Source organism: Trachypithecus francoisi, unplaced genomic scaffold, assembly GCF_009764315.1.
Source record: "Trachypithecus francoisi isolate TF-2019V2 unplaced genomic scaffold, Tfra_2.0 Lachesis_group20, whole genome shotgun sequence".
NCBI lineage: Eukaryota > Metazoa > Chordata > Mammalia > Primates > Cercopithecidae > Trachypithecus > Trachypithecus francoisi.
Window position 1 is genome coordinate 13,485,924 of NW_022681466.1, and position 19,701 is coordinate 13,505,624.

The 19,701-nt window shown below is 58.5% G+C and overlaps 2 protein-coding genes across 6 annotated transcripts; one reads left to right on the plus strand and one right to left on the minus strand.

The window, feature by feature from the left end:
* Positions 1-178: 178 nt before the first annotated feature.
* RAC3 (Rac family small GTPase 3) lies at positions 179-18,247 on the plus strand. 5 transcript variants are annotated; one of them, XM_033181637.1, is made up of 6 exons: positions 179-346; positions 936-1,007; positions 1,300-1,417; positions 1,536-1,598; positions 2,004-2,163; positions 2,250-2,751. In XM_033181637.1, exons 1-6 carry the CDS (start codon positions 312-314, stop codon positions 2,378-2,380), a joined length of 579 nt encoding a protein of 192 aa, XP_033037528.1. In that variant the 5' UTR covers positions 179-311; the 3' UTR covers positions 2,381-2,751. The 5 variants fall into 5 exon arrangements, 4 of the variants coding, with proteins under 4 accessions (XP_033037528.1, XP_033037529.1, XP_033037530.1 ...); XM_033181638.1 differs by having other exon boundaries at positions 2,004-2,167; positions 2,250-2,750; XR_004430298.1 differs by lacking the exon at positions 179-346 and adding an exon at positions 18,236-18,247 and having other exon boundaries at positions 432-1,007; positions 2,250-2,447.
* DCXR (dicarbonyl and L-xylulose reductase) lies at positions 4,257-6,154 on the minus strand. The gene is made up of 8 exons (XM_033181640.1): positions 6,010-6,154; positions 5,828-5,925; positions 5,237-5,391; positions 5,100-5,142; positions 4,923-5,022; positions 4,763-4,827; positions 4,570-4,687; positions 4,257-4,442 (listed from the first exon to the last, which is right to left on the minus strand). Exons 1-8 carry the CDS (start codon positions 6,059-6,061, stop codon positions 4,339-4,341), a joined length of 735 nt encoding a protein of 244 aa, XP_033037531.1. The 5' UTR covers positions 6,062-6,154; the 3' UTR covers positions 4,257-4,338.
* Positions 18,248-19,701: the final 1,454 nt, after the last annotated feature.

Here is a 19,701-nt window from a genome sequence, read left to right on the forward strand (position 1 = left end):
GGCCTGCGAGGCGCCCCGAGGGACCTGCAGGAGACCCCCGGGCCGGGGACGCGCTGGAGGCGGGGGCTCCGCGGCTCGCGCAGCTCTGCCCGGGTTCGGGCGGCCCCGCCCCCAAAGCCGCGCGGCCGGGCGCCCCCGTCCCCGCCCCCGCCCCCAGCCGGCCGCGCTCGGCTGTCTCCGCGCCCGGCGCTCGGCGCCGCTCGGCTGTCTCCGGCCGCTCGCTCGGCGCTCGGGTCCGCGGCCGCTGCGGCGCCGGGCATTTCTCCGCAGCTCGGCTCGCGGCCGCGCCCGCCGCCGCCCGGCCCGCGCCCATGCAGGCCATCAAGTGCGTGGTGGTCGGCGACGGGTGAGTGCGCGGCCCGGAGGTCGCTCGGCTGGGCTGGGCCGAGGGAGCTCGGGGGCTCAGGGCGCAGCCCGGGCGGGGCGGGGGTGGCGCCCGGGTCCTCGCGAGGCGGCCCCGCAGTACCCCGCCCGAGCCGCGTGCACCCCGGGGCCGAGGGGGGCGGGGTGGGGCGGGGCGGGTTCCGCGGGCCTCCAGCTCGGGCCCACCTGATGCTGCCCGGCTCCCGCCCGGGCTGGTTGCCGACGAGGCGGGGCCGCCGCCTTGTCCTCCCAGTGGGTGGGGCCAGGCCTCTCACCTGGGCTGAACCCTTCGCCGGCCCCACCCTCTCCTGCCGCCACCCTCGGAGTCGGGGCCTCTGCCTGGGGCCCCAATGTTGGGCGCCCTGCGCCCCCATTCACCACCCCAGCCCCCGGAGCTCGGCCTGCCCTGGTCGTCCTCCAGCCCTAGGTCGCCGCGGATCTGGTGGGCTGGGACCCCCGTCTCCACCCCAGACGCCCCTAACTCGCCTCTGGCTGCTGGGGAGGGGTTTGCCCTTGTTGGGCAGAGGGTCCGAGGCCGGGCCTGGGAGCCACGTGGCTTGCCCTGTCCGCAGCGCCGTGGGGAAGACATGCTTGCTGATCAGCTACACGACCAACGCCTTCCCCGGAGAGTACATCCCCACCGTGTGAGTGTGGGGGCTTCCCGGGAGAGCACAGGCCCTCCGTGTGAGTGTGGGGGCTTCCCGGGAGAGCACAGGCCCTCCGTGTGAGTGTGGCATGGGGGATTCATGGGCAGGATCTCCCCTGGGCTTCCATGTCGGCTCAGGTGGCCCTGTCTCTGGGCTTCCCGGCTGGGGCTGAGATGCTGGCTAGAGTTCTAGTTCCGTGCAGAGTTGTGAAACCCAAGACACAGGCCGGCAGGGCCAGGGGTTTCTGGGACCCCTCCGAAGCCCTGACCCTGCCCTCACTACTCTGCAGTTTTGACAACTACTCGGCCAACGTGATGGTGGACGGGAAGCCGGTCAACCTGGGGCTGTGGGACACGGCGGGGCAGGAGGACTATGATCGGCTGCGGCCACTTTCCTACCCCCAAACTGTAGGTGACAACGGGGCCAGCCCCGGGAGCTGGGTGGGTCCCTGAGGTCCGGAAGAGGGAGGGAGCAGTGCCCTGGGGAGCCCTTGACCACTCCAGCAGGCCCCACCTTCTTCCCAAGGACGTCTTTCTGATCTGCTTCTCCCTGGTGAGCCCGGCCTCCTTTGAGAACGTTCGTGCCAAGGTAGGGCAAAGCTGGGGGCCCCTGTGGGGAGAGGGCTTGCCCCAGAACCTGCCCCAACAAGTTGTTTTTTAGAGGCAGTTGAGATACGGTTCTGCCTGGAGTAGGCACATGGGGTGGGGTCTGAAAATGATCGTGGGGGCTGATGGGGTGGCGTAGTGGTGGTGGGCGCAGCTCTCAGAACGGAGGGGCTATCTGCCTGCTGAGAATGGGCCTTGGCTGGAAGGCCCTGGGAGGTCTCCAGGTTCTCCGGCTGCGTATTTTTTCTCAGTATCTCCCCACCAAATACGCCCCTGGTCACCCCTTTAAGGAAGAAGAGCCAAGTGTAGCTCTGGAGCAGTGGGGAAAGTCCCGGAGGGCCGTGACTTGCTCAGGTGGGCCTAGGGGTCAGAGCGTTTGTCCCTGCAGTGGTACCCGGAGGTGCGGCACCACTGCCCCCACACGCCCATCCTCCTGGTGGGCACCAAGCTGGACCTCCGCGACGACAAGGACACCATTGAGCGGCTGCGGGACAAGAAGCTGGCGCCCATCACCTACCCACAGGGCCTGGCCATGGCCCGGGAGATTGGTGGGTAGGCGCAGGCGGCCTGCAGGGGAGGGGTGGGGAGGCTTCGCTGTACCCGACCCTCATTGTCTCCCCGCCTCACTGCCTAGGCTCTGTGAAGTACCTGGAGTGCTCAGCCCTGACCCAGCGGGGCCTGAAGACAGTGTTTGACGAGGCAATCCGCGCAGTGCTCTGCCCGCCCCCAGTGAAGAAGCCAGGGAAGAAGTGCACGGTCTTCTAGAGCCCTGGCACACCTGAGCCTGAGGGCTGGCGGGGAGCAGCCCTAGACATGTCTGCTGTTGTGTGGTGTCCCTGAGTCGGCTGTGGGGAGCGGTTAGGGTGGGCAGGGGGGAAGCATGGGGATGAGGCTGGGCGGCAGGATCCTGTCCTCTCTGCTGCCTCCTTCTGGGGTGTGGCTCCAGCCTTCCCTGGCCCCCGCCGGAGGCCAGGAGGGAGCAGGGTCTCCCTCAGGGCTGCAGGGGCAGGTGCAGGTGCAGGGAAGCCCCAGGACGGGCTTCCCTGGAGGGGGAGGGTGGGGGGGAGTTCTGTCCATTGCGCCCCGAGGCGGGGCGGCCCCTTCTTATTTTATACAATAAACATTCTCCACCTACACCTCTTGCCTCTCACTACCTGCCCTTCTGCCCTGGGGCAGTTTGCTCCTAATTCCCCCAAGTGATGGTGCAGAGCGGGTTGCCACCCCAGCCGCACCTCACCTCGGAGCCGAGTTCCTAGAGGGCAGCACTAAGCTTCCTCCACCCCACCCCAGGGAAGAGGGGCCTGCTGAGCCCCCAAAGGAGCCCACCCAGATCAAAGCAATAGCTCGTGCATTGAGCGCTTGGGATGTTTGCTTGGCTGTGTACAAGGCCTCCCTCAGGCTGATGTGCGCCTCTGGGAGGGCACATGTCGGGGAGAGGCAGGCCTGGTTCTCAGGCAGCTCCTGTTGTGCTGACTGGGACAGTCTGAAGAGACTGAAGCAGGTCAGGCCTCATGGAGCCCCATGGGAGCCAGGGCACCCTCCCCCCATCCCTCGGCTCCTCTGGCTGGCACTGGGAGTAAGGGCAATCCAGGTGGAGGGGCAGGGTGGAGGAGGGCACGGGGGTCGGGGGGTGGTGTGGAAAGCAAAGAGAGCAGCGACCCAGCACAGTCTGCTGACGCTGAAGCCAGCAGCAGGTTCAGGTGGGCCCTGAACCAAGGTCCCAGGCCTGGAGTCACGCGGGATTGGAGGGGCCACCGTCTGCTTCCGCCTGGTGCTGTGTGGGGGCAGCTCCTACTGGCTGGGGAAAGCCGACTGCGGAATTCTCAAGAATTTTGCTAGCCAGTTGTTAATGATCATTAACAATTAAGTTATAGAAGTTTACAATTTGTGTTATTAAAAGCAAAATCAACAAACATCACTTCCTAGTTATTTCTGCACACATGGCTTTCTCTGCCCCTGGGTTATGTACATCTGCAGGACCTATGGACACAGACACCACATAATGGGGTGTTGAGGGCATCTCTTCCAGCTCCACATTCAATGGCATCTAACTGGTAGCTTGCAATCAGCTGTGGTGGGAGTGTTTACACCATGGGAATTGGCAAATTCTTCATATTGGGACTTGATTTACAGTTACTTGTCTAGACTTAAGATGATTAAACTGTAGATTAGACTTCAGGGTGCTGTGTCTGCTCATTACATTGTGAACAGCACAAGTTGAGGAAATGCTGTTCTCGTATCCAAAAACCATCTGATTCAACAAAGTGGCTCAGGCCACTGACAAATGGAGAAGCGTCACATCCTCGTTTCCCCTTTTGTCTTACTCATTAGCTTAAAGGAGGAGGAGCCAACCGTACACTCACAGAGCAGGTGATCAACACGTACATGCACACACTGTCGCACCCCAGAGGTTCTGGACAGGTCCAAAGGCCAACCTTGCTGACATTCACCACCCTCTTTAGGAGCTGGCCTTTCACCGCCTCCTACCTCCCTGACAGCAAACTGGCCAGGCCTGAAGACCTCAGGAGTGGGAGCTGGGCTCCGCCTTGGATTGGAATATGAACCTCATGGGTCTCTGCCCGCATTCCATACCAGGCCCCAAGACCCCAGCTACCTGCTGGCAGCCTAGGAATAGCACATAGCCTGGGCAGCAGAATCAGGTTTATTGGAGGGATTGGGGGTAGGATGGGCACGGCATGGGGTTTGAGGTGTGTGGAGGGAGCTCAGTTGGCCCAGAAGCCCCCTTCCACCGGCAGAGTGGAGCCCGTGGTCATGCCGCTTCGGTCACTCAGCAGAAAGAGGATGGCATCCACCACATGCTCTACCTCTGTGGGCAGGGTGGGGGTCAGGGGCATGGATGAAGGAGGCTGTCGCCCATCTTTCCCTCCCACCCCTGCCCAGGGCACGCACAGGGGCTGCTGGCACCACGCTGGCTGATCTCCCACCTGACTCACCAGCAAACTTGCCAAGTGGGATTCGGTCCAGTATAGTCTTGGCCTTGTAGGGGTCACTCCAGTTGGCCTGGCCCATGTGCGTCATCACCACTGTGGGGTTTACTGCATTCACTCGGATCTACACCGGGACAGCTGGGGTCAGCAGGGCGAGTAGGGTGCCCTAGGTTGGGGGAGGTACCCCAGCCCTGCTCACCTTGTGGGGCCCGAGCTCTAGGGCCATCACCTTGGTCAGCATGTCCAGGGCACCCTTGGTGGAGCCTGTGAAGAGGAACCCAAGCTGGCTGTGGCTGGGGTTGGTGATGAGGGTGAGGCTGGGGTGGGGGTGGGGCTGAAGGCACAGCTGGGGTACTCACAGTAGACGCTATGGTTAGTTACTGCCCGCTGGGAGCACTGGCTGGAGATATTCACGATGGCCCCCGGGGCTCCCCGGGCTATTAAGCCCCTGGCCACAATCTGAAATTGCAGTGAGACCGTGAGGCAGAGCTGGCACCACTCATCAGAATTCTCGTCCAGCCCGCAGGGCAGCTCACCTGTGACACCTGGATGACCGCACGCAGGTTCACTTCAAAGGATCTAGAGGCCGAGGCACAGACCTGGTCAGAGATTAGGGCTGCTGCCTCCTCCGGGACAGCCCCTCCCTGAGGTTTCTCCGCCCTCACAGGCTCACCTGTCAAAGGCGTCCTTGGTGACCTCCAGGAAGGGTTGCAGCAGGGCGACAGCGGCGTTGTTCACCAGCAGGTCCACGGGGCCCACGCTGCCCAGCGCCCGTTCGGTGGCCTCCCAGTCACCCAGGTCCACGCACACGGGCTCTATCCCCGGGCACTGTGTGTATCAGGGGGCAGTTACCAGAGGCTTTGTGCCCAGCAAGCGGCACAGCTGGGGGCTGGGGCTGGTGACCTTTCAGCTGGACAAGGAAAGGAGTTAGGAGTTCCGGAGGTGTCAGGACTGTGGGGCCAGCAGCCAGGCGCTACCTCCGGCCGGTTCACTTCCTCCCTGCGTCCGAGCGACTCCTGCCCGGGGCCTGCTCCGCAGCCATTTCGGCCTCTTTCTGAGCCCGGCAGCCCTGGCAGCTCTGCCGGCCACCCGACCTCCCACGCAGGCCACCAGCCCCGGAAGACGGTGCGAGGGCGCCCAGGCCGCGGTGAGAAGCGCAGCGCTCGCGAGGGGAGGCGAAGTCGCGCACAGGGATACCGCCCCCGCCGGCTGGCGCCCCCTCCTGGCTCGCCGCCTCGCAGCCCTGGGACCCGGCGGGGCCTACCTCGCGGACAAGGCTGTCAAGATCCGCCTGTGTTCGGCTCACAGCCACTACCCGCGCGCCCGCCGCGTGCAGCGCCTGGACCGTGCCGCGCCCGATACCTGCCGGGAGCGCGGCTCAGTGAGGACATCCCCTGCCCACCTCTGCCCTCCGCTGGCCTTTACCGACCTTTCCCCGCCGCCCACCTTTGCCCGCCCCGGTGACCAGCACCCGGCGGCCGGCGAGACCCAACTCCATGTCGGCACAGTCTCCGCCCTGCGTACTGGGGCCGCTGGACGTGAAGGTCTGGCCACGGTGGGCGGGGCGGGGCGGGGCCAATGGCAGGGCGGCCTTCAGATAGGGGGCGGGGCCATTCAAATAGCTGCTCCCCGCTGCGGTGATTGACGGAAAGGAGTGGGCACACGGAGGAGGGGCAGGGTCTCCGCTGCCGCAGAGACGGGCCTTTTTTTTTTTTTTTTTTTTGAGACAGAGTCTCGCTCTCTGTCGCCCAGGCTGGAGTGCAGTGGCCGGATCTCAGCTCACTGCAAGCTCCGCCTCTCGGGTTTACGCCATTCTCCTGCCTCAGCCTCCCGAGTACCTGGGACTACAGGCGCCCGCCACCTCGCCCGGCTAGTTTTTTGTATTTTTTTTGTAAAGACGGGGTTTCACCGTGTTCGCCAGGATGGTCTCAATCTCCTGACCTCGTGATCCGCCCGTCTCGGCCTCCCAAAGTGCTGGGATTACAGGCGTGAGCCACCGCGTCCAGCCCAGGGACGGGTCTTTTGAACTGCCTGGTGTGACCCATCCTCCGTGCTTAAAATCGATTTAGTGGACCTTGGCTAGCATATTTTCCCCTGCCAAGATTATTGCAAAAAGACGATGTGGTGGTTAATGTTAGAAAGAACGTGTGGTTAATATCAGGAAGAACACGTGAAATGGAGAATTCAGGGCTAACATTGCTTGTTTTGTTTCTGAAAACATCCGCATGTCCTAAAAAGTGTCGCCTGTGCCCATCATCTCTCAGGCTTGACAGCAGGACACCGCTGGCTCACTTGTAAAGCCAAGGGAAAGAATTTGGACCACCAAGTACGTCTGGAGAAGACACCAACGTCAGCAGCGCTCTGCTTTCATCTGTGGGCGGAGGATTACCTAGGTACCGAAGCCAGAGACTGAAGACACAAACTGTTTCAGTATAATAAAGAAAATAGCGGCCGGGCGCGGTGGCTGAAGCCTGTAATCCCAGCACTTTGGGAGGCCGAGACGGGCGGATCACGAGGTCAGGAGATCGAGACCATCCTGGCTAACATGGTGAAACCCCGTCTCTACTAAAAAATACAAAAAACTAGCCGGGCGAGGTGGCGGGCGCCTGTAGTCCCAGCTACTCGGGAGGCTGAGGCAGGAGAATGGCGTAAACCCGGGAGGCGGAGCTTGCGGTGAGCTGAGATCCGGCCACTGCACTCTAGCCTGGGCGACAGAGCGAGACTCCGTCTCAAAAAAAAAAAAGAATAAATAAAAAATAAAGAAAATGCTGACGTATGCTGTCTTCTCTCTGTTTCAGCTACTTAAAAGGGAAGGGCCCCCCTGTGCTATGATCACATGACTTGCTTGACCTTATCAATCACTTGAAAGATTCACCCTCCTTACCCTGCCCCCCTTGTTTTGTGTGCAATAAATATCAGTGCGCCCACCCATTCAGAGCCACTATTGGTCTCCGTGTCTTGATGGTAGTGGGCCCCTGGGCCTAGCTGTTTTCTCTTTATCTCTTTGTCGTGTGTCTTTATTTCTCACAATCTCTTGTCTCCGCACACGGGGAGAAAACCCGCTAAGCCCCATGGGGCTGGACCCTACCTTCATCTGAAAGGGACCTGAACCCCAGGTCACCTCGGTCAGCCAGCATCCGCCCAGGGGCACCTTTTAGAAGTTGAATAAGATAGGAAGGGAGGCCGGGCGCGGTGGCTCAAGCCTGTAATCCCAGCACTTTGGGAGGCCGAGACGGGCGGATCACGAGGTCAGGAGATCGAGACCATCCTGGCTAATACGCTGAAACCCCGTCTCTACTAAAAATACAAAAACTAGCCGGGCGAGGTGGCTGGCGCCTGTAGTCCCAGCTACTCGGGAGGCTGAGGCAGGAGAATGGCGTAAACCCAGGAGGCAGAGCTTGCAGTGAGCTGAGATCTGGCCACTGCACTCCAGTCCGGGCGACAGAGCAAGACTCCGTCTCAAAAAAAAAAAAAAAAAAAAAAAAAAAAGATAGGAAGGGATTGGTGTCATGAAAGTACATGGTGGTCCAGCAAAGACCAGCATTGCTTCCCAAGGCTTTGGGATTGTAGCAGGACGAGCTGCAGACAAAACTCCTCAGACACCGGGTTAAAGAAGGAAGAGGTTTTTTATTTGTCCGGGAGTGTCGGCAGACTCACGTCTTAAGAGCCGAGCTCTCTGAAAAAGAAATGCTTGGCCTTTTTAAAGGCTTACAACTTTAAGGGGTCCACGTGAAAGGGTCGTGATAAATCAAGCAAGCGTGGGAAACGTGACTGGGGGCTACACACATCAGCTAACAGAACATAAAGTTTTACAATGCTTTTTTTCATAGTGTCTGGAATTTACAGACAACACAAGTAGTTTAGGTCAGGGGTTGATGTTATTATTACTACTTTTATTTTAACTCCTGGGGCCGGGTGGTGGTGCCAAGGTTGTCTGGCTATTTATCTTACTTTTGTTTCTTTCTCTCTTTCCTCCCGTCTTGTGAACTAGGCAAGGTTGGGGGGAGGAGGGCAGCAGGAGTAGCAGTGGTCTCCTTCCTTAATGCCTGTCTTACTATAATCTCTTAATCCTGTTATCTTCGTAAGTTGATGACGTACATCACCTCAGGACCACTGTGATAATTGTGTTAACTGTACAAATTGATTGTAAAACGTGTGTTTGAACAATATGAAATCAGTGCACCTTAAAAAGAACAGAATAACAGCGATTTTTAGGGAACAAGGGAAGACAATCATAAGGTCTGACTGCCTGTGGGGTGAGGCAAAAAGAGCCATATTTTTCTTCTTGTGGCGAGCCTATAAAGGGATGTGTAAGTAGGGAAAATATCGCTAAATTCTTTTCCTAGCAAGGAATATTAATACCCTGGGAAAGGAATGCATTCCTGTGGGGAGGTCTATAAATGTCTGCTCTGGGAATGTCTATCTTATGCAGTTGAGATAAGGACTGAGATACACCCTGGCCTCCTGCAGTACCCTCAGGCTTATTAGGATGGAGAAAAACTCCGCCCTGGTAAATTTGTGGTCAGACTGATTCTCTGCTCTCAAACCCTGTTTTCTGTTGTTTAAGATGTTTATCAAGACAATATGTGCACCACTGAACATAGACCCTCATCAGTAATTCTGTTTTTGCCCTTTGCCTTCTGATCTTTGTTGGACACTTATCAGTAGTTCTGTTTTTTGCCCTTTTAAGCATGTGATCTTTGTACCTACTCCCTGTGCTTACACCTCTTTCCCTTTTCAAACCCTTAATAAAAGTTGCTGGTTTTGAGGCTCGGGTGGGCATCACAGTCCTACCGATATGTGATGTCATCCCTGGCAGCCCAGCTGTAAAATTCCTCTCTTTGTACTCTTTATTTCTCAGCCGGCTGACACTTACGGAAAATAAAAAGAAATATTGGGGGCAAGTTCCCCCAATAGGGGACCGTGGGCACACCTCTCATCCTGCATGAGGCGATTGAGCCTGCAGACCCTGATGCCAGCCCACTCCACCGCAGACCACACCTGAGGACGAAAGGGCAGCAACTCTTCTGCAAGGATAATCCTGCTGTCCATGGCCCTTCTCTCCACACCCAGCCAGTCATGGGCAGAGGACAGACAACAGCCTGCACACCTCTCCCCTGCAACTCTGGCCCCGTCCTTCAGCCCAGCTCACCGGCTCTGAACCGGCCTGTTCAGAAAAATGAGGGGCGCATCCTGGACCTGAGGCCCTCCATAGGGAAGGTGGGGCTGAGAGTTCCGCTGGAACTGCAGAGGTAGGGTCATGTTGCAGCAAATCTAGCTTATCCTCCCCCAGAGAATGCACATCCACTTCTGGGTGCACCTCTCACTTAAGGCCACCCATAAGAGGCTGCCCAAGTTGGAGGTCCAGCTCCCAGTTCTGCTGAAAGAGAACCCATGGACTGAATCTGGGCTCAACAGCTCTGCAGCCCAGGCCTGGCCTGAGGGTCTTACAGGCCCTGAAGTTTTCAGCTGTGCTTGCCTCAGCCAGGCCCTGGCGTCACCATACCACCTGGGGAGCTATAGGCCTGGGGTGGACGGGCACAGGGCCCAATGCTGGGCAAGAGAGCAGAGGGCTAGGGACCAGGATCGGGCCCTCCAGGCAGTGGTTGGGAGGGCACAGGGCACAGGGTAGGGGTGGGGGAAGCCAAGGGTGCTTCTGACCAGCCAGCAGGACTCATAGGGCGCAAGTCTTGAGCCATAGATCTCTGGACCAGTGAGGCCTGGGCCACTCTCCTGGGGGCATGTGCAGGCCGTTGGAGGGGTCTAAGCAGATGGGCCTTCCAGGAAGGACAGGTTGAGGGGTGTCCTTCCCTTGGCTGCTGGCAGGCAGAGAGCAGGCTCCAAGGGTAGGGGCAGAAAGCAGAGTTTACAGGGCAGTCAAGGCAGGGGCGGTGGACTGGCCGCAGTGCCAGGTCTGATGGGGACAATGCACTGGGCTGTCCTCCAGAACAAACCAGGACCTTGCCTCCTGCTGTTCTTGGCCACCCTTGCCTCCGGCCTATCCACCTCTCCGGGCCCAAAGCCCCAGATGATGCAAAGGCCCTCCAGTCACCAATTCCATACTCCTGGCCACAGAAGGTCCTCCGGGCAGTAGTTCTAGACTTTCCTACCATGACCCACAGAACAAAGCAGCTTTTACATGGAGGCCCAGTGTGTGCAGGTGCACACACACGCATCTGTAACTGATCCTAAGGAAGGAGACCACTACTCCTCCTGCTGCCCTCCTCCCCCCGACCTTGCCTAGTTCACAAGACAGGAAGAAAGAGAGAAAGCAAAAAGTTAGAAAGAAACAAAAGTAAGATAAATAGCCAGACAACCTTGGCACCACCACCCGGCCCTAGGAGTTAAAAAAAGTAATAATAATAACATCAACCCCAACCTAAACTACTTGTGTTATTTGTAAATTCTAGACACTGTATGAAAAAAAGCATTGTAAAACTTTTTGTTCTGTTAGTTGATGCAGGTAGCCCCCAGTCACGTTTCCCTCGCTTGCTTGATTTATCACCACCCTTTCGCATGGGCCCCTTAAAGTTGTAAGCCTTTAAAAAGGCCAAGAATTTCTTTTTCGGGGAGCTCGACTCTTTAGACATCAGTCTGCCGATGCTCCCGGACAAACAAAAAACTGACATTTATCAGTTCCCCAAATTAAGCATAATAAATTATAAAAGTATTATTTGGGAACTGATAAATGTCCACATTAAAATGAAATCTTCACAATTTATGTTCCTCTGCTGTGGCTCCAGCCGGTCCCTCCGTTCGGGGTCCCTGACTTCCTGTAACAGTCCCTGTTTCTCCTGTTCTTAGCCTCATGGCAGCTAGCCCAGAATCCTGGTCTGTGCTGGTCCAGGGAGAAGGGCTTCTATTTATTAAAACCCATCCACACCAACTCAGGGGGGACACAGTGCGTGGGGGAGACAAAGGTGGTGTGTCACCATAGCCCCTGATGTGGACGTGGGGGAGCGTGGTGGGGCGATGGGTGTGACCCAGGCCTGGGCGAGCAGGGCAGGTATAGAGGCCTTGGAGGTGCTGGAGCAGGCGTGGCCTGGGAAGGGCGTGGTGGGGATGGCAATGGGGCGGGGAGTTAGCAGGCCTGTTAGGGGCAGAGTCTGGGATAAGTAAGGGCATGGGGGACGCGCTGCGGGTGACTACTGAGTGGGGTCGTGAGAGGAGGGCCTGGCACAGGCCGGGTGGGGACCCAAGGGCCGGACAGGCGCATGACCGTGGCGTGTCCCGAGCCTGGGCGCAAGTGGGGAGGGTTAGTGGGTGTGGTGGGTCTGAGCTGGGGGAGGCAGAGTGTGGGTTGTGGGCATGCGCAAGGCGTGGCGTGGGGATGAGTCAGGAGGAGGTGGGGCTGTGGTGGGACTGGGGCCTGATCAAGAGTGAGGTCAGGGCAGGGAGGGGTGGGCCTGAGCGAGGGCGGGGACAAGGTGGGGCACGTGAATGGGCTGGTTGTGGGGGGTCAGGAGGAGGCAGGGTGTGGGTGGGGCGGGAGCTTGAGTGGTAGCACAGCAGGGGCGGGGTCATGAACGTGGCGTGGGTGGGACACCAACCCTGTCATGGCAGGCCTTAGCTTGGGGCGGGGTCAGGGCAGGAGCCCCTAGCTGCTCTAGATGACTGGGTACCTGGTGTCTATAAGGGTGTCCGAGTTGCTGGGGAGGTGCTGCAGTCCCTGAGCAAGAAAAGGATGCTGGGGAACAAATCCTCCACCTCTGTGGAGGCAGCAGCCTGTCAGGGCAGTTGGGCTAGGCTCCCCAGGTCGCCCCACTGACAAGGTGACGCTGACCTGCAGTCTTCCTCAGTGGGTGGCACTCATCTTCCAGCAGAGCTGGGATGGGACAGTTCTTTCTGGTCCCTGGCTGTCAGCACCACCATGGAGCTCAGGGAATCACCCGGATCTGGGAGTGGAGCCAGAGGTGGTGGCCTCAGCCTGTGCACCAGCCCCCTGTTCCCACAGTCCCTGGGCACCCCCAGGCCTGAGGGTACTTCTTGTGTTTGGCCAGTTCCCATCCCCTCTGCCTAGAGCCTTGTGTGGTCTCCGTTCTCCCCATTCTCATCACCAGCCCCCAGCCCTGCCTCCCAGTACCTGCTTTGCACTCCTAAGGCCTGGTCCCCAGCCCCACCCCCACAACCACCTTGTGTGACCCCGGCTTGGTGGCCATGGCTTCTGTCAGCGTGGGCTTTGCACCTTTGGTGGAGCCTGCTGAGAGGCAACACTGAGGACCTTTAGGGACTGAGCCCTCCTTCCAGGGAGGCCCGTCTGCAGAGCCAGGGGCCTGCTTGATGGACTCAGTGTGCAGGTGGGGCAGAGGGACTCACTGTAGGTGATGGGGTTGGGAAGGCAACATGGGCCACGATGGAGATTTTGACCATGGAGCTGGGCACTCCGTGGTCCATAAGGCCTCAGACTATGATCTGAAAGCAGAGTGGGGGACAACTCACCCCACCCCACCCCACTCCCACCCGGCCCACTCAGCGATGGGCCTCCCCCTCCCACTGGCTCACCTGGGACACCTGGGGTGCAGAGCACAGATTCATACTGAAGGACCTGGCAGGAGAGAGCGACCATGGCCACCTCCACTGGCCCATCCTCAGCAGCTCCCCTGCCTGACTGTTGTCCCTGTTTCCCACTTGTCACAGGCCTCCTTGGTAACCTCCGGGAAAGGCTGCAGCAGGGCCACAGCACCATTGTTCACCAGCAGGTCTACGGGGCCCACGCTGACCAGCGCCTGCTCAGCGGTCTCCCAGTGACCCAGATCCACGCACATGGGATCTAACCCGTAACACTGTGGGATGCTGGGCAGTGGCCTGGGAGTGGCCTGCCAGGCGGGTGAAGCATCCCTGAGGGTGGTGGGTGCAGGCACAGGCCACACCAAACTGCATGCCTCATCTCCTTGGGGAGGTCAACCAGGTCAGTGCTGGTGCGGCTCACAGCCCCCACTCTAGCTCCCAAGGTATGCAAGGCCTCTGCAGGTTTCCACCCTGTCCCTGGCAGTGTTGGGGGACTCGGTGGGTAAATGGCCCTGCATATGTGGTCAAGGCTGGGGTCAGGGAAGCAGGCAGGAGTGGGAGCTGCAGCCCCTGCTGCCCAGAAATGACCAGTGAGGGGCTGGAGGCCCAACAGTGGGCAGAGCCCGAATCTGAGACCCAGCTGACCAGTAGCAGGACTAGGGAGGCCCCTGAGGGCAGCCCCTCCCACTGGACCCAGGGAGGAGGCCTGCCTGTGTGGTCTGGGTCTGGGGGTTGGCCTGGGGAAAAGACAAGCTCACTCCTCTCTTGGGGGTCTTATGTTGACCACGGAGGGGCTGGTGTCCTGTCCCAGTGGGTGTCCTGTGCTAGCCAGGGTGGAGAGCAGCTCAGGGCCAGGGCCCAGGGCCTGCAGTGAGTGGGTGGGTTCAGCTGCAGGTGGGAGCCTGACCAGTGGGACTCAGGGCCTGCACCAGGCCTCTGTGAATCTTGCAGCCCGGCCACCTTGCTCTCCCAGCCAGTCCCTCCTGTACCTCCACCTCTCCTGCTTACACCCACCTTCCCCTGCCCCAGTCACCAGGGCCGTTGCAGCCCGGCCACCTTGCTCTCCCAGCCAGCACCTCCTGCACCTCCACCTCTCCTGTTCACACCCACCTTTCCCTGCCCCAGTCACCAGGGCCAGAAGGCTGCTGAACTTCAGCTGCATGGTGCTGACTCCCAGCCTGGTCCTGCAGTGAAGAAAAGATGTGCAGGTTTATAGGTCTAGGCTGGCAAGTGGGGCCAGGTGACCTGGAAGGGGCACCGGGAGGTGAGCAGGGCAGAACCATTCCCCTCAAGAGGTAGCCCTGCTCACCTACTCCCTAGGCCTGCCAGCTAGAAGCTCCATCCTGGGTTCTGGAAAAGAAAGAAAAATTGGATTGCATGTGTGCATGTATGCGTGCAGTACTGTGGCGGGGAGCGGGAGAGGGACAGGGCAGTAGAATTTTGGTGTCTTTCCGTTTTTTTTGGTCTGAACAGAAATATTACCCTGTAACAGCTTCTACTGGAAGGGGAAATCTAGCTTCCCCATCAGCTGGGGGTAGGGCAGTGGATGACATGGGGATGGGGCATGGACTGTGACTCTGGCCCTGCGTAGCTACACTGAGGTTTAACTCTTGCAAAACGGGGCCTGGCCAGGTATCAGGGGAACCCACCTGCAATATTTCAACGTAAGTTCTATTTTCTTTTTTTTTTTTTTTGAGACGGAGTCTCGCTCTGTCGCCCAGGCTAGAGTGCAGTGGCCGGATCTCAGCTCACTGCAAGCTCCGCCTCCCGGGTTTATGCCATTCTCCTGCCTCAGCCTCCCGAGTAGCTGGCACTACAGGCGCCCGCCACCTTGCCTGGCTAGTTTTTTGTATTGTTAGTAGACACGGGGTTTCACCGTGTTAACCAGGATGGTCTCGAACTCCTGACCTCGTGACCCGCCCGTCTCGGCCTCCCAAAGTGCTGGGATTACAGGCTTGTGCCACCGCGCCTGGCCAGTCTCCATTCACAGCCAGAGTCCACCACTCCTCACCACACCCGACGGCCCCCTTCCGCGGGAACAATCACCATGCAGGTGACCGAAAGTGCCTTTGGGAGGATGGAAGATAGAATGACCGTAGGAGGTTCTGGCTGTGGAACACGATCCTTTCTTGATTCAAGGGGCCCCGGGTCTGGAGCCTGGGGATCAAGATCCTTACCTCAATGACATCTGCAAAATTCCCTTTCCTAAATAAGGGCACAGTTGCAGAGTCCAGGGACGCGAGTGACCATCCCCGCAACTTCCTCTCTTTCCGTGCTCTTGTTCAGGGAAAGCTCCTGGGGTGGTGAGAAGCTGTTCTCACCACCTCCTTCCTACAATGACAACTGTGGACAGAACTTGGCCCCTGCTGCCTGCGCTGGGGTCAGCTCCAACCAGGTGGGGTCTGCCTACGCTTCAGCAGCTCAGCCTCAGGCTCTTTTACCCAGGGTCTTCCCGGGGGCTCTAGTGCAGGACCCTGTCTGGCCCCTCCCAGCTTCTGGGGGCCCCTGTTGCACCTGTATCCCACATGGGTTCTTGGATTTAGGGTCACTTATTGTTGGGTTTAGGGCCCTCTGGATGATCCAGGGTGGCCTCATCTCCAGCTCCCCTCTCCATGACAGCTGCGAAGACGCTCACTCCAAATAAGGTCTCAGTCATGGTCCCAGGGATTAGCAGGTGGACTTGTCTCTGGGCTTCCAGTTGGCCCAGTTGGCCTCTTAACTGACTCTGGTTTAGGCCTCCCACTGCTGTGGGGATGGGGTGCTGGGTGAATGAATGGGTGTCCCCTGTTGGGTTGGCATGGCAGGGCTGGGAGGTGAAAGTCTTGGGCAGAGCTGGCCCGGCCACCACCACTTGCTGCCCTACCTCCAGGATGGGCCGCAGGGTGGACACCAGGTGCCACTTGGCCCTGGGCTTCCTTCTGGGGGAGCGTGTGGGAGGCGAGGCATGCACCCTGGCACTGACACAGTCACATGGGTGTGCACACGCAGGCATGCACACTCCCAACAGCAAGGCTCACCTGGGAGACCAGGGAGGGGGAGGGCTCTGTGGGTGGTGGGGTCTGAGGGTCTGGGATGACAGGGCTGGAGGAACAGGGTAAGTGCTCCACAGGGGTGAGTATGGGGGTGAACGTGGGGGTAAGCGTGGGGGCCTGGCATCTCAGGAGAGCCTGGGAGTAGAGTCGCCGCCATGAGTATGCGTGAAGGACTCCATGCTTGTAGGTAATGGTGTTCGTGGCCCTTCTCATGTGGGCTGCAGGGGGTCTGTGCTGGGCTGGACCTGGACAAATGTCCTTCCAGAAACTTCTTTTTTTTTTTTTTTTGAGACGGAGTCTCGCTCTGCCCCGCCCAGGCGGAGTGCAGTGGCCGGATCTCAGCTCACTGCAAGCTCCGCCTCCTGGGTTTACGCCATTCTCCTGCCTCAGCCTCCCAAGCAGCTGGGACTACAGGCGCCCGCCACGTCGCCCGGCTAGTTTTTTGTATTTTTTAGTAGAGACGGGGTTTCACCATGTTAGCCAGGATGGTCTCGATCTCCTGACCTCGTGATCCGCCCGTCTCGGCCTCCCAAAGTGCTGGGATTACAGGCTTGAGCCACCGCGCCCGGCCATTCCAGAAACTTCTGAGCTTCCCTCTCAAATTCCTTCCTGTGGAGCCCCTTGAAAGGGGGAGTTTATTTGCTTTTCCTGTTTCTCAGAATGAGGCAAGTGCCCTTGAACAAAACTGCCTGAAACTGGAGCCAGACAAGCCTACAGGGGAACCTGAGCAGGAGTGAGCGGGGCTGTAGGTTCAGGGTTCAGAGCCAAGTTCAGGGAGAAGTGAGATCTGGGGGTGTTGGAGGGACTGCCCTCGGGCATCTGCTGGGAAAAAGCTGCCTGGCTGAGCTTAGGGCCTCGAAGAGGACAGTGTCCAGGTGGGGCGGGGTGGGGTGGGGGTGAATGGGTTCAGGGTGCCCGACAGAGCTGGAGAAGTAGGGGGACACAGTACATGGCCCTGACCCAAGGCCCCTCCTGACGTGGGGCAGCTTATACCAGGGACCCCTCAGAAAAGGGGCACCTCTGCAGGCCAGGTCCCACCAGTGTCCCGGAGCAGGAGGTGGCTTGAAGGTCCTTGGAAACCCCCACATCTGGAAGGTGGGGCCAGGGGAATCCGTGGCCGTATTCTCAGGGCCCCAGAACATGGTGTGGCAGGATGGTCCCTGGGCCTCCCACACAGGGTGCCCCAAGCGCAGAGAGGGCTGTGGCTGAGGGGACCCCGTACCACCACCCTGGCCTTGCCTCCTCATGGCTCAGCCAGAGCCTCTGCTTGTTCCAGACCCGTCCTGGTCCTCCATGGGCTACCTGGTGACCCCTGGCCCTACCGCTTCTACTGCATTAGAAGCTTTCAATCTGCCCCTGTCCCCTCTCCCCAAGGCAGGATCACTGTGTGGCTTCTGGGCCTCCACCCCAGCCTCCCGCCTGGCCACCTGGCTCTGCTGCCTGAACCTGCCCAGCTCCCAGCCTCACTCCTGCAAGTCTACCCCCCGCCTCTGGGTGAAGTTGTAACCTCGAGTCACTCGAGCCCTGCCTGTCCACAGTCACGCAGGGCTCAGCACCAGCCACTGCCCGCTGCGCTCTTCACTTCCTCTTGGCCTCTGTACTCAGCTGGGAGTCAGCTGCTCTGAAGGTCACCCCTCCGGGCTCCTGTGCCCACGATGTGGCTCTCAGTCCCACACCCCATATCACTCACGTTCTCCACGTCTCACAGGAGCCGGAGCCCAGAGGAGGTGCCCCAGCACCCGGCCGGCCGAGTGTGCTTCCCATGGCTGCTGAGAAGCAACGAAAGAGTGAAGGGAGCAGGGGAGACGGAGCCTGGGGACAAGGGGCGGGAGGGAACAGGCTCAGGGGAGACGGAGCCTGGGGGTGAGGGGTGGGAGGGAACAGCCCAGGGGAGACGGAGCCTGGGGACGAGGGGTGGGAGGGAACAGGCCCAGGGGAGACGGAGCCTGGGGACGAGGGGTGGGAGGGAACAGGCCCAGAGGCATGATTTAAGAGAACAGCAACAAAGACTTCTGCCCCGTGGCTGGTTCCAGGCCTGAGGAGGAGTGCTTTGTCACTCTCCTGGGACCATCAGTAAGAATCGTCAGGACTGAGCCCTCACTGGGAGCATAAATTGGTTCAACCATTGGGAGGACGTGTGGTGATTCCTCAAGGATCTAGAACCAGAAATACCACTTGATTGAGCAATCCCATTATGGGGTATATACCCAAAGGATTATAAATCATTCTACTATAAAGACACATGCACATGTATGCAGCACTACTCACAATAGCAAAGACTTGGAACCAACGCAAATGCCCATCAATGATAAACTGGGTAATTAAAATGTGGCAGGCCAGGCGCAGTGGCTCACGCCTGTAATCCCAGCACTGTGGGAGACCGAGGCAAGTGGATCACATGATGTCCGGAGTTCGAGCCCAGCCTGACTAACATGGAGAAACCCCATCTCTACTAAAAATACAAAATTAGCCAGGCGTGGTGGCACATGCTTATAATCCCAGCTACTCAGGAGGCTGAGGCCAGAGAATTGCTTGAATCTGGGGGGCGGAGGTTGTGGTGAGCCAAAATCATGCCATCGCACTCCAGCCTGGGCAACAAGAATGAAACTCTATTTTAAAAAAAAAAAAAAAAGGCCGGGCGCGGTGGCTCACGCCTGTAATCCCAACACTTTGGGAGGCGGAGGCGGGCAGATCACAAGGTCAGGAGATTGAGACCACGGTAAAACCCCATCTCTACTAAAAATACAAAAAATTAGCCAGGCACAGTGGCAGGTGACTGTAGGCCCAGCTACTCAGGAGGCTGAGGCAGGAGAATGGCATGAACCCAGGAGGCGGAGCTTGCAGTGAGCCGAGATCACACCACTGCACTCCAGCCTGGGCGAGAGAGCGAGACTCCATCTCAAAAAAAAAAAAAAGAAGAAGAAGAAGAAAATGTGGCATATATATGCCATGGAATACTGTGCAGCCATAAAAAAGAGTGAGTTTGTGTCCTTTGCAGGGGCAGGGATGAAGCTGGAAGCTATCATTCTCAGCAAACTAACACAGGAACAGAAAATCAAGCATCACATATTCTCACTCATAAGTGGGAGTTGAACAATGAGAACACATGGACTCAGGGAAGGGAACATCACACACTGGGGCCTGTCAGAGAGTTGGGGGCTAGGGGAGGGAGAGCGTTAGGACAGAACCTAGTTCATCTGGGGCTTAAAACCTAGATGATGGGTTGATGGGTGCAGCAAACCACCATGGCACACATATACCTATGTAACAAACCTGCACATTCTGCATATGTATCTCAGAACTTAAAGTTAAAAAAAAAAAAAAAAAGGCCAGGCGCAGTGTCTCACGCCTGTATTCCCAGCACTTTTTTTTTTTTTTTTTTGAGACGGAGTCTCGCTCTGTCGCCCAGGCTGGAGTGCAGTGGCCGGATCTCAGCTCACTGCAAGCTCCGCTTCCCGGGTTTACGCCATTCTCCTGCCTCAGCCTCCCGAGTAGCTGGGACTACAGGCGCCCGCCACCTCGCCCGGCTAGTTTTTTTTTTGTATTTTTTAGTAGAGACGGGGTTTCACCATGTTAGCCAGGATGGTCTCGATCTCCT